The sequence below is a fragment of the Aptenodytes patagonicus genome, unplaced genomic scaffold (genome assembly GCF_965638725.1).
Source record: "Aptenodytes patagonicus unplaced genomic scaffold, bAptPat1.pri.cur scaffold_72, whole genome shotgun sequence".
In the NCBI taxonomy this organism is placed as follows: domain Eukaryota; kingdom Metazoa; phylum Chordata; class Aves; order Sphenisciformes; family Spheniscidae; genus Aptenodytes; species Aptenodytes patagonicus.
In genome coordinates this window covers 471355-487738 of record NW_027472021.1, presented here as the reverse complement: position 1 = coordinate 487738, position 16384 = coordinate 471355, and the positions used below count along the sequence as shown (strand labels likewise).

The window sequence follows — 16384 nt, the reverse complement described above, 5'->3', positions numbered from 1 at the left end:
TACCCTTTTGATTGCAGTGCCCTCCTCTAGTCCAAATCTTGTGGTGTTTTTGCTGGGGCATAGAAATTAAATAGAGAAAGCAGATCTTCCTCACCCACACGGACCTTCTCCTCACAGCTCAAGGTGAACAAACGAAATCTCTGGGGGTACATTGTTTTATGAAATGTGTATCAGACATCCAGTATCAGGGGAGTTGTGTCCAGCGAATGGTGGACTCCAAACGTGGCTGCAGGTGCATGGGGCTTGATCAGCATCACCTGGAAGGGGACAAGGGAAAACGGACCTCCTGTGCCACTGACAGGGCTGACCCTGGGTTGTCCTGTCCTCTTGCAGGATGGTATGTGTTTGTCTAATGACAGAAGCCACAAGGGATTTCCACTTCCATTAGGTACATTATTTTCAGTTACGTGATGTTCATTCCCCTATAATTCACCGATTTCCCCTGTAATACTCACTTCTACTACTTGACTCCATCAGGTTTAAACCTCTGTAAGTTGAGGCTGCTCTTTGCAGCTGTGCATTTGTACTTGATTCTTCACAAATTTGAAAATTCAGATTGTACAGGGCTCAGCCTGTAGCCTGATTCGCTCAGGTTTCCTCCTGCTTTACACTATCGATTTGATAGCTGGGAGTGATCTGTTACTTGCAGGAGGTCTTGAACATACTCTGGTGAGCCTCTCTTTTCATCCTCCAAAGGACAAATTCGGTTGCTATGCCTGCAGCTGAGCCATTTATGCCTTGTAATGTTCTGTAAACACCCTTTTTTCCCAGTCCAATCGTTCCAATTAACCCAGGATTTCCTAGCACAGCTCCTGTTTTGGGTGCCCTCTAGGAGCTGGGTTACAAGTTTATCCCTGTGGGCACATTATCAAGGGATCAGTCCCCCATTGCGTAAGGATTATAGACACGTAATCTTGGGAGTGCTCATGGATCGACCAGATCCTGCCAACTCTGAAGCTGTTAAGGGATGCCGGGAGCAGCCGCCTCCTCCAGCAGCCCTGGCCTGGGACCCCCCTGCCCGGCTGCTGGAGCCCAGCCCGGTGCCCATGGACCGGGGGTCTCTGCCCCAGCTGAGGGACGCAGCTGCTGCTTTCCCCGTTGCAGGTTCAGTCAGCAGCACAGCTGAGCTCGTGTCCACGAGACACACACACGCACAGGACACACACAGGACACTGACACGGGTGGTCACACAGCCTACCGCAGACAAGGTGCTGCCTTCAACAGCCTTCCACTTCCCCCCACCCCAGGACCCACATCACACGCTGAATCCTCCTGCGTGTGCTGGATCTGGTGTGTTGGTGGCACATCTGAGCGTTACAGCTGTCTCTGTGATGGAAAGACCATTAGGTGCAGAGACTTTGTTCTCCTTTTGTTCTCCTGCAGAAGCACCTTCTGCTTCGGGAGCAGGTGATCAGCGTGTGAGCACAGGATGGAGAAGAAACTCCTCCTGCGCTCAGACTGACTCACCCTGGTGTGTGTTTTCAGACTGCTTGCACGATGCCTGCTTTCATTTCTTAGTTCAGACCCAGCCTGGAGCTCCCAACTGCCCTCCTTGGCGACCAGGACTCCCCGTAAGAGAGCAAGAGGACATCTGGAGTCACCAGAGGGATCCAGGGAGAGGCTGACCTGAAGAAACCATGGTCGGACAAGGCGTCGTCAAAAAACCCCCCACGGTCAAACCTGCCAAAGGCACATCACTAGTAAGGGAGACTGAGAGGTGGCTCATCATTCGGAGACTTGGTTAGGGGAATATTAACTGACGATCTTCATAAGAGCAGCTTTAATACAAGGCATGGGCAGTCTGGAGGGAGGAACTAGATGGCTTGGTTCATGTGTGTGGATCTCAGGGACCTGGGCAGGAGAGACTTGTAGGAAGCAATTCTAAATAGCTTGTTGAATGGGAAATAGGAGTACAGGGCAATTCATTCAGGAACAAAGTGAAATCTCTGGAATTTTGAAGGAGCAAAAAGCTAAAATATACTGGTATAATGAAAAGTATTCCAGAAACTAGAGAGATAAGTGTGTCAATGTTGGTGTGAAGGAGATCAGTGGCACAAGTGGAAGGATGAGAGGAGCAGAACAGCAGAGAAATTAATGTCTTTGGGATAGGAGTGCCAGAGTTCCGTGGAACAGGGATGGTGGTGGTCACAGACTCATTTCTCAGTTTTCCCATGTATACGCCATGTAACTCATGCTGCATTCAGAAAGCAGTGCTACCCTTTTGGGGAAAACAAAAAAAAAGAAAAGAGAAAGGGAGTTCTTTCCAAGGAATAAAATGTAATCAGTTTTAGTGAGCAGGTAGGTGAACAGAGCATGTACATTCCTTACCTGGTGTCCAGCTACTGACACGAGAGGGTATTATTAAGAACCTGCTAGATAACGATACTCCATTTTTTGCATTTTTAACACCTTCCATGAAAAAATCTTCAAGTTACTTTACAGAAGCTAGTGGCATAAACTGTATGCATTTGACATCGTTTTCTCAGTGAGGAGGTTCAAACCTGTGACTTGTCCATTGTGGCTCATGTAACCAGTGGCAGAGCTGAAACATGGAGCGAGATTACCAGGCTTAGTCTTACCCCTCCACAGTATTAAATACATTTCCTTGAAATGCTTTCCCAAAATAACAAGGCCTGACTTTCTGAAATAGCTCTTTTCCTGGGAGCTGCATCTGAGCTAAGCCAGATGAGAGAGTCTTGCCTGCTGTTAGTCACTGAGGCTGATGACAGGTCACCCAGCACAGGTCACCCTGTGCTAGTGTTTCACCACCCTCAGCGTAAAAAATTTCTTCCTTATATCTGGTCTAAATCTTTCCCCCTTTAGTTTAAAGCCATTCCCCCTTGTCCTGTCGCAACAGGCCCTGCTAAAAAGTTTGCCGCCATCTTTTTTATAAGCCCCCTTTAAGTATTGAAAGGCCGCAATAAGGTCTCCCCGAAGCCTTCTCTTCTCTAGGCTGAACAACCCCAACTCTCTCAGCCTTTCTTCATAGGAGAGGTGTTTCATCCCCCTCATCATTTTTGTGGCTCTCCTGTGGACCCACTCCAACAGGTCCGTGTCTTTCTTATGCTGAGGGCTCCAGAGCTGGACACAGTACTCCAGGTGGGGTCTCACCAGAGCAGAGTAGAGGGGCAGAATCACCTCCCTCGACCTGCTGGCCACGCTTCTTTTGATGCAGCCCAGGATACCATTGGCCTTCTGGGCTGCGAGCGCACATTGCTGGCTCATGTCCAGCTTTCCATCCACCAGTACCCCCAAGTCCTTCTCGGCAGGGCTGCTCTCAATCCCTTCACCCCTCAGCCTGGATTGATACCGGGGGTTGCCCCAACCCAGGGGCAGGGCCTTGCACTTGGCCTTGTTAAACCTCATGAGGTTCACACGGGCCCACTTCTCGAGGTTGTCCAGGTCCCTCTGGATGGCATCCCGTCTCTCTGGCGTGTCGACCGCACCACTCAGCTTGGTGTCATCTGCAGACTTGCTGAGGGTGCACTTGATCCCACTGTCTATGTCATTGATGAAGATATTAAACAGTACCGGTCCCAATACAGACCCCTGCAGGACACCACTCGTCACCAATCTCCATCTGGACATTGAGCCGTTGACCACTACCCTCTGGATGCGACCATCTAACCAATTCCTCACCCACCGGACAGTCCACCCATCAAATCCATACCTCTCCAGTTTAGAGAGAAGGATGTTGTGGGGGACCATGTCAAAGGCCTTACAGAGGTCCAGAGAGACATCTGTAGCCCTTCCCGTGTCCACTGATGTAGTCACTCCATCATAGAAGGCCACTAGGTTAGTCAGGCAGGACTTGCCCTTGGTGAAGCCACGCTGGCTGTCTCGAATCACCTCCCTGTCCTCCATGTGCCTTAGCATAGCTTCCAGGAGGATCTGTTCCACGATCTTCCCAGGCACAGAGGTGAGACTGACTGGCCTGTAATTCCCCAGGTCTTCCTTTTTTCCCTTTTTAAAAATGGCAGTTATGTTTCCCCTTTTCCAGTCAGTGGGAACTTCACCTGACTGCCACGACTTCTCAAATACAATGGATAGTGGCTTAGCATCTTCATCCACCAGTTCCTTCAGGACCCGCGGATGGATCTCATCGGGTCCCATGGACTTGTGCACCTTCAGGTGCCTTAGATGGTCTCGAACCTGGTGTTCTCCCACAGTGGGCAGCTCTTCATTCTCCCAGTCCCCGCCTTTGCCTTCTGCGGCTTGGGTGGTGAGGCTTGAGCACTTGCCGGTGAAGACCGAGGCAAAAAAGTCATTGAGTACCTCCACCGTCTCTGTATCCCGGCTAACCAGGTCTCCCATTTTGTTCCGGAGAGGGCCCACATTTTCCCTCGTCTTCCTTTTATCTCTGATGTACCTATAGAATCTTTTCTTGTTGCTCTTGACGTCCCTGGCCAGATTTAATTCTATCACAGCTTTAGCTTTCCTAACCTCATCCCTGGCTGCTTGGACAATTTTTCTGTATTCCTCCCAGGCTACCTGTCCTTGCTTCCACCCTCTGTAGGCTTCCTTTTTGTGTTGGAGTTTGTCCAGGAACTCCTTGTTCATCCATGCAGGCCTCCTGGCGTTTTTGCCTGACTTCCTCTTTGTTGGGATGCATCGCTCCTGAGCTTGAAGGAGGTGATCCTTGAATATTAACCAGCTTTCTTGAGCCGCTCTTCCCTCCAGGGCTTTGTCCCATGGCACTCTACCAAGCAGATCCCTGAAGAGGCCAAAGTCTGCTCTCCTGAAGTCCAGGGTAGTGAGCTTGCAGTGCGCCTTCCTCGGTGCCTTAAGGATCTTGAACTCCACCATTTCATGGTCACTGCAGCCCAGGCTGCCCTTGAGCTTCACATTCCCCACCAGCCCCTCCTTGTTGGTGAGAACAAGGTCCAGCACAGCACCTCTCCTCATTGGCTCTGTAACGGAAATTCTTTTGTTCTGGAGCTGAAGCCCAAATCACCCTCTAACAGTCTTAGTCAGACTCCTGAATCTGGGAGCATTTCTCAAAACTGGAGATAATTCAGTTAGAGGGAGAGAGACTGTTTGGAAGTTGTAGTAGTTTGGGGGCAGAGGCCAGTTGGGGGCTGGGGCCCTCGGGGGTGGGGGCTGTTTCTGCTCCGTGCCCTTGGCCTGGTGCTCACAGCTGGGAACGGGCTTTCCAAAGTCCTGCTGGAAGGAGCCAGATGTGGGACCTGTGGCTGAGCTGGGGACAGGGAGCACCCCTGGACCAGCCTCAGGACCTGCAGCAAACATGCCTTCAGATCAGCTCTTCCCAGCTGGACACTGCCCAGGAATAACTTTGAGTGTTGCTTGGTACGCACCAAGCACACCCAGAGCTGTGCCTGTGCCAGGAGAAGTCTTCAAGCACAGCCGGGGCTGATGGTGGCAGTTCTGACATCACTGATTGCTGAGTAGGTGATAGGGCAGGAGCAGGCATGTGGCTGCTGCAGCTGCTTATGTCATTACTAACTGCGGTTTTCACACCTTTTCAGAGGTGTGAAACTAGGGTAACTAGTTTCTAACTAGGCAGTTAGCTGCTAGTTTATAGTAGTGATTGTTCTGCTGATCTCTTGCTTCTCTGTGTCCTGCTCTCGGTCCCTGCCCCTCCTTTTCCTTCTCCCCTTCCTTTTTCCTCTTGTTGAAGATTATCTTGTTTTACTGAATCTTTCTATATTTTGTGTTTGTTTGTGAAAGAAGCAACTATAAGAACATCTTGATTTAAGAGGTTAGCCTCTATGTTAGCGTTATGTATGGGTTGCTGTGCTACTTGTTATCCGAGGCTGTGTTGCTTAAAGTCCCTATTCTCTGGACCATGTTAGCCCTAGTCCTTATTCTCCGGACCATAACCAGAGCCCCTAGGTTCTATTGTATGTAGGATGAGTTATTTGACAACCTGACAAGATAGATATCTAGCTGGCCAACTTGGCAACAAAACTTACTTTTAAGGTATCCTGAAGTGAACTGCCTTCATTATAATATTAAAAGACATACCCACAGGTCAAGAAGACCCTTGCCCAGGTGAAGACCCTTCCCCTGTGCAAGCGTAGTAACAGAAGAGAATGACACAACAGATATTATAATTATATGTAAATCACTAACCAATCATTGTAACTGGGAGTGTACTACCTTGTAATTTTTGTGTATAAATGTAACGGTGATCTCGGCATAGGTGTGCTTGATTTGTGGAAATTCCACCTAGCACCCGGCGCCGTAATAAAGAATGCCTGCTTTCTAAAACTCCAAATTGAGTCTTGGAGAGTTTTTCATCTGCCGACTTACAGTAACACTCTCATCCTTTTCCCTCTGTCCCCCTCCCTCACCCTGGCTGTGTCAGTCCGTCCCTCTGTCCTTCCTCCTGCCCTCCTCTGCTCGCTCTGTCCCTCTGTCCCACTGCTCAGCACCATGTTCCTGGCCGCCCCCTGCCCCCTTCCCCTCCATCCCCTTCTCCCTGTCCCTGTGCCTGTTCCTCACCAGAGGTTTCCTTTATCCACTCCTCGCCCAGCTCCCCTTTGTTCCCGCCATCCCTCTGTCCTGCTCCCGTCCCTCTGTCTGGCTCCCGTCCCTCTCCTGCCTCCCCACCACCCTGCCCCACCCCTCTCTGCCGCTCTGTCCCTCTCTCCTCCAAGGCTCCAGGACCTGGGCAGCTCCGGGGAGGCACCCATGGGGCCTGCGGGGCTCGGGGCTCAGCCGGGGGACGGTGTCCCTGCAGGGTCAGACAGCAGGGCAGGAGCGCCCCATGGCATACCAGGAGAAGGAGCGCCCCGCGGCATGCCGGGAGCTGTAGTCCTGGGGTAGGTGGCTGCTGGGTGGCCATGTTGATTCCCATGGCATGCTGGGAGCTGTAGTCCTGGGGCACAGGGCTGCCAGGCAGCCATGTCCAGTCCCGGGGCATGCCGGGAGCTGTCATTTCCCCACACTCAGCTTCCCGGCAGCCATGTTGGTCTCGGCAGGCGCAGTCTCCGCTCCAGCCGCAGTCCAGCTGAGGTGAGGGCCGGGCCGCCCGGAGCTGGTGCTAGGGAAGCTCCAAACCGCCCAGTGCGATGGGGTCCTGGTCAGCTGAAGCCGGGCCCAGCTGGGGCAGACCTGGGAGTGATCCGAGAGCTGGGGAGGGGAAGGAGGCAGAGACAGACACACCCCACCCCACCCCACCCCCGAGCTCAGGCACTGGGCACCTCGACTCCCAGAACCCCCCTGAGCCGCCCCAGCATTTTTAGTTTCTGCAATAATAGGAGTAGTGTGTTTTGCTGTTAATTTTACAGGGTTTTCACTGTAACTGCCCTGTTCAGGGACTGGTGTTACCGTAAGTCGGCAGATGAAAAACTCTCTAAGACTCAATTTGGAGTTTTAGAAAGCAGGCATTCTTTATTGCGGCACCGGGCGCACAGAGGATCACTCCCCCTAGTGTGCGCACTGGGCTGCTCAACTATGGGAGTTATGTACAATCAGAATATACATACTCATTAGATTTCTGAGATGATTAGCATATTCATGTTATTTCTTGGAACTCATTAACATATGTAAAAGTCTTTAATGCATGCGCTCTTACGTTCATTAGTGGTCTTCCAGGGTCCTCCGGTGGTCGTCGATAGTCTTCCTCACTGTGTCCGCTAATTGAACTCAGTCTTTTCATCTAGTTGCAGTAGCTGATTTCAGCATAACTTCCTTATCCATTCCACCCCTGTACACAGAGCTTCAAGGATTCCTTTTATCTATGGAATGTCCAGTCTGCAGAACATTTAGCTACTTTGCTTTGACAAAGAAAACCGTGTGTCTCCTTAGTATTTCGGTATCACTGGAAATACTCAGCTGCCTTGGAAAATCACCAGCCAGGTTATTATTGTTCAAGCCTTGTTTCCCTTGCTAGAAAACACTTCATTATTAAATACATCCTTGCATCGGCAAGATCCAGGCAGTCGGGATTGTCTCCTGTCGGCAGCAGCCTGACGAATCCAGGCTGCTGCCATTCAGTGGCAGAGCTGAACACTCCTCCCTGCAAGTGCTTGGACAGTGGTTTTGCAGGTACAGTCAGCCTGACTAGGAGCTTGCTGTCCTTGCTGTGCCACTGCTTTGGCAGCCACCTTGGGGTGAGAGGGGACAAATGTTCTGGCTTCCCGGCTGGAGCCTGGCAAGTTCACTGGGTGAGGTATGGACCGCAACATGTGATGCGAACCCGGCGTCCTGAAGAAGTGTAAAACAGAGTGTAGTATTTTCTGGGGATTTTTTTTTTGTTGTTAGATCTCTGGGATTCATGTGACCATTAATAGCCAGCTGGTGGGATTTAAGCATACATTGAAAGTTAAGCACGTGCTAGCTGCTACCCTGAGGTGTAGCTGGAATCCACTTGTGAGCTCCTGTTCCCACCACACTGGAGAAAGCAAATCTTTTTTTATTTGGTGGTGAAAACAACTCAGGGAGTTGCACTGAAGTGCAGCACCGTTTTTAACCTCAGGTCTAAAGGGGCACAGGTCTTGCCGCATAACACATCCTTCCCCAGGCTTTCACAAAACAGAAAGGATACATCAAACTGACCCCACAAACATATCCTGCGCTTTTTTTATCTTACCTGGAACGTCGGGACATGACCCTGCTGAGCCATCTCTGCCACTCTGCGTGGAACCAAGGTGGTGTCTGTACATTCCAGGGTAAGGACTTAGCTTTTTTTTTTTTTTTTAAGCGACTTTAGAGACGTCCTGAGGCTGGCTGTGTTAAGTTGGTTTACTGCACAGTTGGTCGAATGGAGAAAAACAGTAAGCTCCACTATTGCCTTTGGCATTTTCTTGTTACTGTGTAGCTCATTTAGTTTCCTTCTCATGACCTGGCAAGCAGAAGCTATCACTTCATTTTAGGCCTTGGTCTACTAGTCATGAAAATCAATATTGAAAGTCTTTCTGAGATGTGGATCAGGCCCTACATGCGTTTTATAAAACTGCTTCTTGGCCAAGTGTAACAACTTACTTTATTTTTTCCTCATTTGTCTTGAGTGTTGAAACTCTGAAAGGGGCCGATGAGTTGCCCTCCCTCAGTTTGCTCCCTCCCCTTTGGGGAGTGCGGTTAATGTTCTCTTCTTGGCTTTGCAGAGGAAAAAATCCATTAATACATCACCTCACTTGAATTGCTCTTGTTGGAAACCGATTAAAAGCTTATTGCTGCCTCATCTCACAAATGGCATGCATTCGGGTTCTCATTTGATGGGCAGCCTGTCGGCTTGTCGAACTACTCCGCAGTGCAATTCAATTACTCAAAGCAGCAATGCTGATATGAAGAGCTTACGTACTTCGTTGCTAGGGATTCTGTGCTTTCCACTCTGCAGGCTGGAAACGTGATTCGTGAGTGGGCTGTGGCTTTAACAAGGGAAGGCAAAGCTGCTTCTCTGTGTATTTCCTTTCCACCTCTTCTCTTATCCCCTCCCCTTCCTTTCCCTCTGTGAGGCTGTTTTTGTGGTGTACCTTCACTGGTGAAATGAGCTCCCCCACCAAACTGCGGGAGAGGGAAAAGGGGCAAGGTGAGAGGTGTCACAGTCCTTAGTTTGCAGATATAATATATATGCCCTATTCAGAAAATTGCAGCGTGTATGTGGGTCAGCGGTCCCTGCAGATTTTTATTATTTATAGCCATTTCTATAAATACAGGACTTCACACAGTGGGTTCACCCGGTGCGGTGCTTCTTGTAAACTGAATTGTTTTTATCCTTGCTACAGTCTGGAGGTAGCGAGTGCCAGCTGATAGATTAAGATGGAATGAAAGCAAGCGATACACATGCGATGGTGATCCTGCCACAAGGCGTGCTGTTCTTTGATCTGGGAAAACACTGCAGGGACTCTATCGGAGGACAAGGTTTTCAGTGCTATTTCTGTATTTGATACCCAAGGGTTTTTTTCCCCTCTGCCTGTGTTTCTGTGCAGGCATGTGCATGAAACAGAGGTGTTTCTCTGTGCCGTAACTGGGACTGATGAGAGCTGGGTGGGTGGGAACATGTGCAATCACAGAAGAAACTTCCTGCAACTGCCCTGCCATGTACTTCAGGGTAAAGCAGCTCTTTGCTGCAGGTCGTTTGCTGCCATCGAGAGCTACCGCGTGCATGGGAAGGTCTTGGGTTCCTCCTCCCTGCGGTCGACACTGGTCCTTACTGGGTAGCCTCCCACAGCAGCCAGTGCTGTACGCCCCTGTCAGTTGTTAGGCAAACATCTGCAGTTGGAATGTGCGGCATGTTCCTCCAATTCATCCATTCTCCCCCTTGCATAGCAACACATTTAAAATACTGAAATGTGCTCTTTTTATTGCTGTTAACGTTCAAAAATCTTGTTTTGCTCTGGTCAGCAAGGTATTTGGAAAACATCACTGTTGCATTTAGAGAATAAAAGGGGTTCCCATCCTTCCCCCTACCCCCCCAACTGTGTAGGATCCAGACCTTTTCCCCCTAACCTCCTATGTGTAGGCTGGCTTCGTTCGTTTTGCTGCCTCATACCAAGAATATAGCAAACAGCTGAGATGTGCGCTGTGTGCTCCAGGCCAAAGAAAGTTTTCTATGGTCCCACTTTGTTTTATGCAGCCTTGCAGCATGGTCCATTTTGAAAGGAACACTGGGATGATGTATCAGAAGTTACTGAAAATGAGATGATGCTGGTAATGGTTTATTTTCAGTGCCTGGTTTGGGAAAGAATAAACTCAAATATGCTAAGATACAGAACTATTAGAGAAAACTGAGTGCGAGGTAAGGAGCATCATGCTGCATTTACTGCTAAATGTATGTTTTCATTTCATTCAAACTGGGAAGTAAACAAATATTGTATCTGCAAAAGAATTCAAATAGCTGTCTTTGTTTCCCCGAGTGAGCATACAAGCACTGGGGAGCAGTTTGCAGGATCTTCAGCCTGCTCTGGGTGACAAACCCTCAGGAGAGGAAAGAGAAACCCCACTTTTCTGAATACAGCTCTACTTAATATTTCTTCTTGTTAGATTGTATTGACGGTCAGAGTCTAAGCACGTGATTAAACTGTTAAAAAATCAAGATATTGAAGGATTATTTACTGTATTAAATCCTCTTACAAGCAGTGCACTCTGTTGCCCTGTGGACAGCGACTGGCATGACTGGTAGTTTTCCTTTCCTTTTCTAGTACGAGGATGCATTTATGAAGGCAAATCCAGGGTACAGGTGGTGCCCCACAACAAACCAACCTGTGAAAACCTGGACATCCACTGTTACACACAGGAAAAAGCTATGGGCCTTTGCTTCAGACTCTGCAAAAGATTTACCAAGCCCAAGGAAAGTGGCAAAAAGTGAAGAAATGCCACAGCGTAACTTCGGGATGGCAGGTGAGATTTCCATCCCTGTTCCCCAAACGTAGCAGCCTTGTTTTGTTTTGAGGATGCGGCGTTGGAATCGAACTGCAAGACCAGTTTTCTTTACTGCACGTGGTATTGTAGTGCAAATACCTTTCATATCCCAAATTAAGTTGCCAAGACTCTAGTTAAACCTCTGCATAAGAACCTGAAATTTTCCTTAGCGCGTGATTGCTTTCAAGAGTCGAGTCCAGACATGTGGCATATCATAACCCATACCCCATTTGGGGTCCAGATTTGATTGATTTTTAGTTCAGGCTTATCTGCTGTTAGAGATTTTCATTTTCTAGTCAAAAAGGAAAATGCTGCTTGTGTGCATTCTTTTTCTCTTTCATAGAGTGTTGTACTATCTTTAGTAATTTGCTGTTTCCAAAAATAATTTATGGGTGTCTATGAAGTTGGGGATCTTAATGTTCTTGTGGGTTAATGTACCAGTGGAGCTAACTTTCTGTATTTAAGTCAAGAGAAGCATAATTTAATTTCACTTAAAATGTCCTCTTTTGCCCATTATACCTTGGAGGGGCGGATTCTAACCTTTTAAACATTAAAAAAAAAAAAAAAAATCAGATCCATGAATAAGTGTAGGTGGAGCACCTGAAGTGGTGGAAGGCAGATAATCTCTCACTGATATCCACAAGTAGCAGAACTGTTGCAATCCTGACCTTGAAATACATTAATGTTAAATACTGGCAGCTTAAGAAACTAACAGTCAAGGTAGAAAATAATTTTTCCCCCACCAACCTTTTTTTTATTTTCTTTTTTGCATTTTAAAGTTTCTAATTTTATAAATACTGATGTATTTGAAACTCTGTCATATCCTACCTAGTTTATGACAAGTGTGTGGCAGATAGGACTTTTCTGCTTAGAGCGATTGTGAGCTGGAGAGTGGCAAATGGTTTTATGGAACAAGTGTAAGAGGATAAAAAGGAATGAAAAGGCTTGTATACCTTTTTGCCAGTTTAGTGGTATGAAAACTCCTGTAAGGAAATTCCTTCTGGCTGTGAAGGAACTGTGAAATGTGATCAAAATGAAGTTTTTCATGATACATAGTTATGATATGTGGGAGACCAGTTCTAAAAATCTCAAGCCCCTTCATCCCGTTCTGCTTTTGCTATCAGAGGAGTAGCTTTTATGCTCCTTAAGGTTGATTGACTTAACAGAAAGAACAAGTAGTAGGTCTTGGTCTACCTGGCTGCTGTCCCCCACCCCTCCTGCTGGGATATCCAACTGTAGAGCTTCTGAGTGCAGAGAGATCTTGAATCAACACTTGTCAAAGCAGTGGAAGGAGAACTTAAGAATTAATTAGAAACTAATCTAATCCATTGTTTTACCTATAGAGCCATTCAGTTCTGAAGAAGGCCCTCTTTTGTGCTACATGTGCTTTTTTTTATTATTTTTATTTGTTTGTTTATTTTCTGCAGACTGAGTCAGTGAGCATAGTAAATCACAGGGGTCTCACTCCAGTCCTCATGCCAGTGAAGGCTGGCTGTTTCATGAGTATAACAATAGCCCACAAAATAACGACAGCTTCTGACAAGAGATGTTAGCAGCATCTAAATCATGGCAAGTCTGCCATGCCAAATAGATTACTGTTTTGTCAAGTGTATAGCAGTTTGTGGTAAATATGTTTTGTTGTATTCTCCCCTCAACTTCATGTGATAGTTCAATTCAACTCTGACTCTTCTATCCAGTACAACCTCTTTTAAAACCCAGGCTGCGAGCTAACTGATGAACTAAAATCTAGGTGAGCAACCGCAGAAATGCCACTGCCTTGCATCTTCAAGGCAGGTAGCTTCCTTAGGACAGGGATTATATGATTCCAGAATAATTCCAGGAAATCTGTTTTACTTGTTGGTAGTTGTTAATCCTGTCTTGATTGCTTTTTACATATTACATTTCAGTTTGGAAAATGTAATACAGAGAGAGTAAGCTCTTCCTTTCTTTTTTTAAGTCCCACACAAGCAATATTTCTCCTTTATTTTTGGCATTCCAACAGTAACCGCCCCGCTTTTAAGCTTCTCATGTGTCAAGAGCCTGAGGTGTGGCACCAGCATTGGGCTTCTGACCTGCAGACCCGCTAGTGGTGTCCTTGCTCATCCAGCCAGGAAGTTGTAATTGAACATGTTTTTCTCATGACGTGGCTCGTCTGTGATATGTTAGGGCATAAGGCAAAGACAACTGCTGTTTGCAGGTGACCGTGACCATTGCAGCATCTACCCTCACAGCTACAGAGCTAAGTGGGCAACAGCTTTCCTATACAAATGTGCAAGATTCCCCATACTTTCACATTTCTGCAGCAGGAGAAAACCATCTGGGCCAAAAAGCTTTTTAGTGAGGCAAAGGGTGGAAAAAAGACACTTCCTAGAATAGCCAATATCCCGACAGAGATGCAATTGTTTTTAGAAGGAAGCTTCCTTCTGCACCCAGGTGAAAGTTAGTTGAAAGTGGTACCTGCTGGCCTTCTTTCCGCTTAGTTCTTCCTTCGTTCTGTCTTTCCTCTGATTGAAAAATTGCAGTTATGAACAAGCCAGCCTGCTGAGTTTCTAACCAGACCAATACTAACAAAGTATGTCATTCCCAAATAGTGAGGTGGTTGTAAGCTTCATCAATAGTAAAAGCTGTTGAGAAAGTCACGAGTCATCTCCCATTCTGCAAGTCAAATTCTTGACTATTTTCTCACTACTGTTGTTTTAACTGTAACGTGCTTTAAAATAGCACGTTGTTGTGGTTTAACCTCAGTTGGCAACTGAGCACAACACAGCCGCTCGCTCACTCCCCCTCCCCCAGTGGGATGGGAGAGAGAATCGGAAGAGTAAAAGTGAGAAAACTCATGGGTTGAGATAAAAACAGTTTAATAATTGAAATAGAATAAAATCATAATAATAAGTATATACAAAGCAAGTGATGCACAATGCAATTGCTCACCACCTGCCAACCAATGCCCAGCCAGTCCCCGAGCAGCGGCCCCCCCGGCCAGAGTTTGAGAAAGCCGTGCATGTTTTTTGATGTTCACCAAAGCAGTTTGTTCTTATGTAGCTTCTAGCCAGAGGTTGAATATTTGCAGTCAGATTTTCCATCAGCCTTTGCACAGTGCCTAATAACCCTTTTTTTCCTGCATGATCTTTGTGCGCAGGAGTTGTCTCTTACATTGAAATGGTCATCTCTGTAGGTAATGCTGCACACGTTTGTACAGATGCTGGACAGACTAGGAGCTGTAATGCCAATATGGAAGGGCAGCTTGACGCTGGGCTCATACTGTAGCTCTCACAGCCAAGGAGGTTTGTGTTTGTTTGTTAGTGTTGTGTTAGAGGAATTTCCCAGCTTTGGTATCTAGTGTGAAACCACACGGATCCTCCAGTGTTTCAGGTCTGGTTAAATGATGGTCCATATCAAGGTGGCTGCTGGAGTCTGAGAGCTTCAGTCCACGCTCACTAAATTGCCTGCAGACAATTAGCGCCCTGGGGGGGACTAATGCAGTTCAGGCTGTGTTGGATCAGGTTTTACAGCAGCTGCAGAACCTGCACGTTCAAGCCTTGGGTGTAGGCCCTGAGTAAGAACAGGAGGGGGAAAAGGGTCTTCAGAGGCTGTAGTCATGATCGATTTTCTTCCCAGGGGCTCTGGGGCTTCGTGGGCAGAAAACTCTCCCTGAAACTCCTCCTCCTCCTGAAAGGGCTGTTATATGCACTGTAGCTCCTGCTTCCTTTTGGATCTTTCTTACAAAAACCATTGTTTTTTGGTTTGGGTTGTTTTTCCCTCTCTCTAGGATGTGACATGCCTCTGTTTTGGAGAAAAACAAGTGAAAGAGAGAAGCTGGGACAGGACTAGGTAGGTGGGAGGAGTGGTAGAGTATTATGGGCAAAGGCGCGTTTGGATTTTGATCTGCTCAGAATTTTTCATACCAGCCTTGAAACTCGTTTATTAAAGTGAGGATGATAGTGAATGAAGGGGAGGTGGGGGAAAAGGTGAAGAAATGGAGGGAGCGAGGAAGGGCTCAGAGGATTTGGACTAGATGACCTTTAAAGGTCTCTTTCAACCCAAACTATTCTATGATTCTATGACTTATGCAGGAGCAGAACCTTTGAGATTGGGGCAGGTCTTGGCAGATGGCTCTTCTGAGATGACTCACTGAGCCTGCCGGGGGCTGGTGACTTCATGGGCTGCATGGGGCTTCCCCCATGGCCGGCATGAGTCTGACATCTGTTTTGGATTTGAGGGGGCTCAAACCCCGGAGTCCCTGCCCCGAGGGAGGGAGGGAGGGCCTGCATATGATGCAGCACGTATTGGGGCTGATTCCTGCCTCTCCTGCAGAGATTGCCCAGCACATCTGCTTCGGCAGCCAGGAAGATGTGCACGAGTTCCTGTGTTACACCGTTGATACCATGCAGAAGGCCTGCCTGAATGGCTGTACCAAGTATGTGGGGCCGCTGACGGCCTGTCGCTGCTCTCCTCCACTGTCCCCTCGCTGGTCCCCTGCGCCTGCAGGAGGGGACTGGGGTGTGAACGTGTCCCCCAGGTCAGACTCATAGAGGGAGTACTGACTCCAGGGGCCTCGGGTGGATAGCCCAACTCTCTGCCCCTCTGTGACACAGCTCTGGGCTGTTGTCTGCCTTCTCCCTTCTTCTGACTCTTCTGTCCCAGCATAGTTGTGGTCCTGTCCCCAGGTCCTGAGGCTGCTATGGGTTTGGATCCTGTCCCAATTGCCGAGGAATCCAGGCATGCTTGCTAGTTCAGCCCCAGCTCTGTGGCTGTGGGTGAGCAGCTTTCCCCTGGGCCCTCTGTCCTGGGAAGCCTGCATTGCCTCTGTCTGTAGCACCCAGCTCTGAGCTCTGGCCAGGAGTTTCTGCTTCTTCTAGAGGAAGGTGCACATTGGAGACTTGTGCCACCCTTTGAGCTCCGGCATTGGGAGAGCAGACTGGCAGAAGCTGCGACTTCCCTCCACTGCCGGAGCTCTGCAGCCCGTCCGCTGGCCAGAGCGCGTAAGGGGGAGCTGTCCTGAGGACACAGCAGTAGCCTGCAGGAGTGGCCATTGCGGAGGGGCAGTTTGAGATCC

At 48.2% G+C, this 16384-nt stretch overlaps 1 protein-coding gene across 1 annotated transcript in view; it reads left to right on the top strand.

Annotated features, from left to right (window-relative positions):
• The window catches only part of LOC143173402 (ubiquitin carboxyl-terminal hydrolase 36-like), a 61935-nt gene that overhangs the window by 36115 nt on the left and 9436 nt on the right, over positions 1-16384 (top strand). The window contains 1 exon segment of the mRNA XM_076363623.1: positions 15643-15745. Coding sequence (XP_076219738.1) covers positions 15643-15745 — 103 coding nt within the window.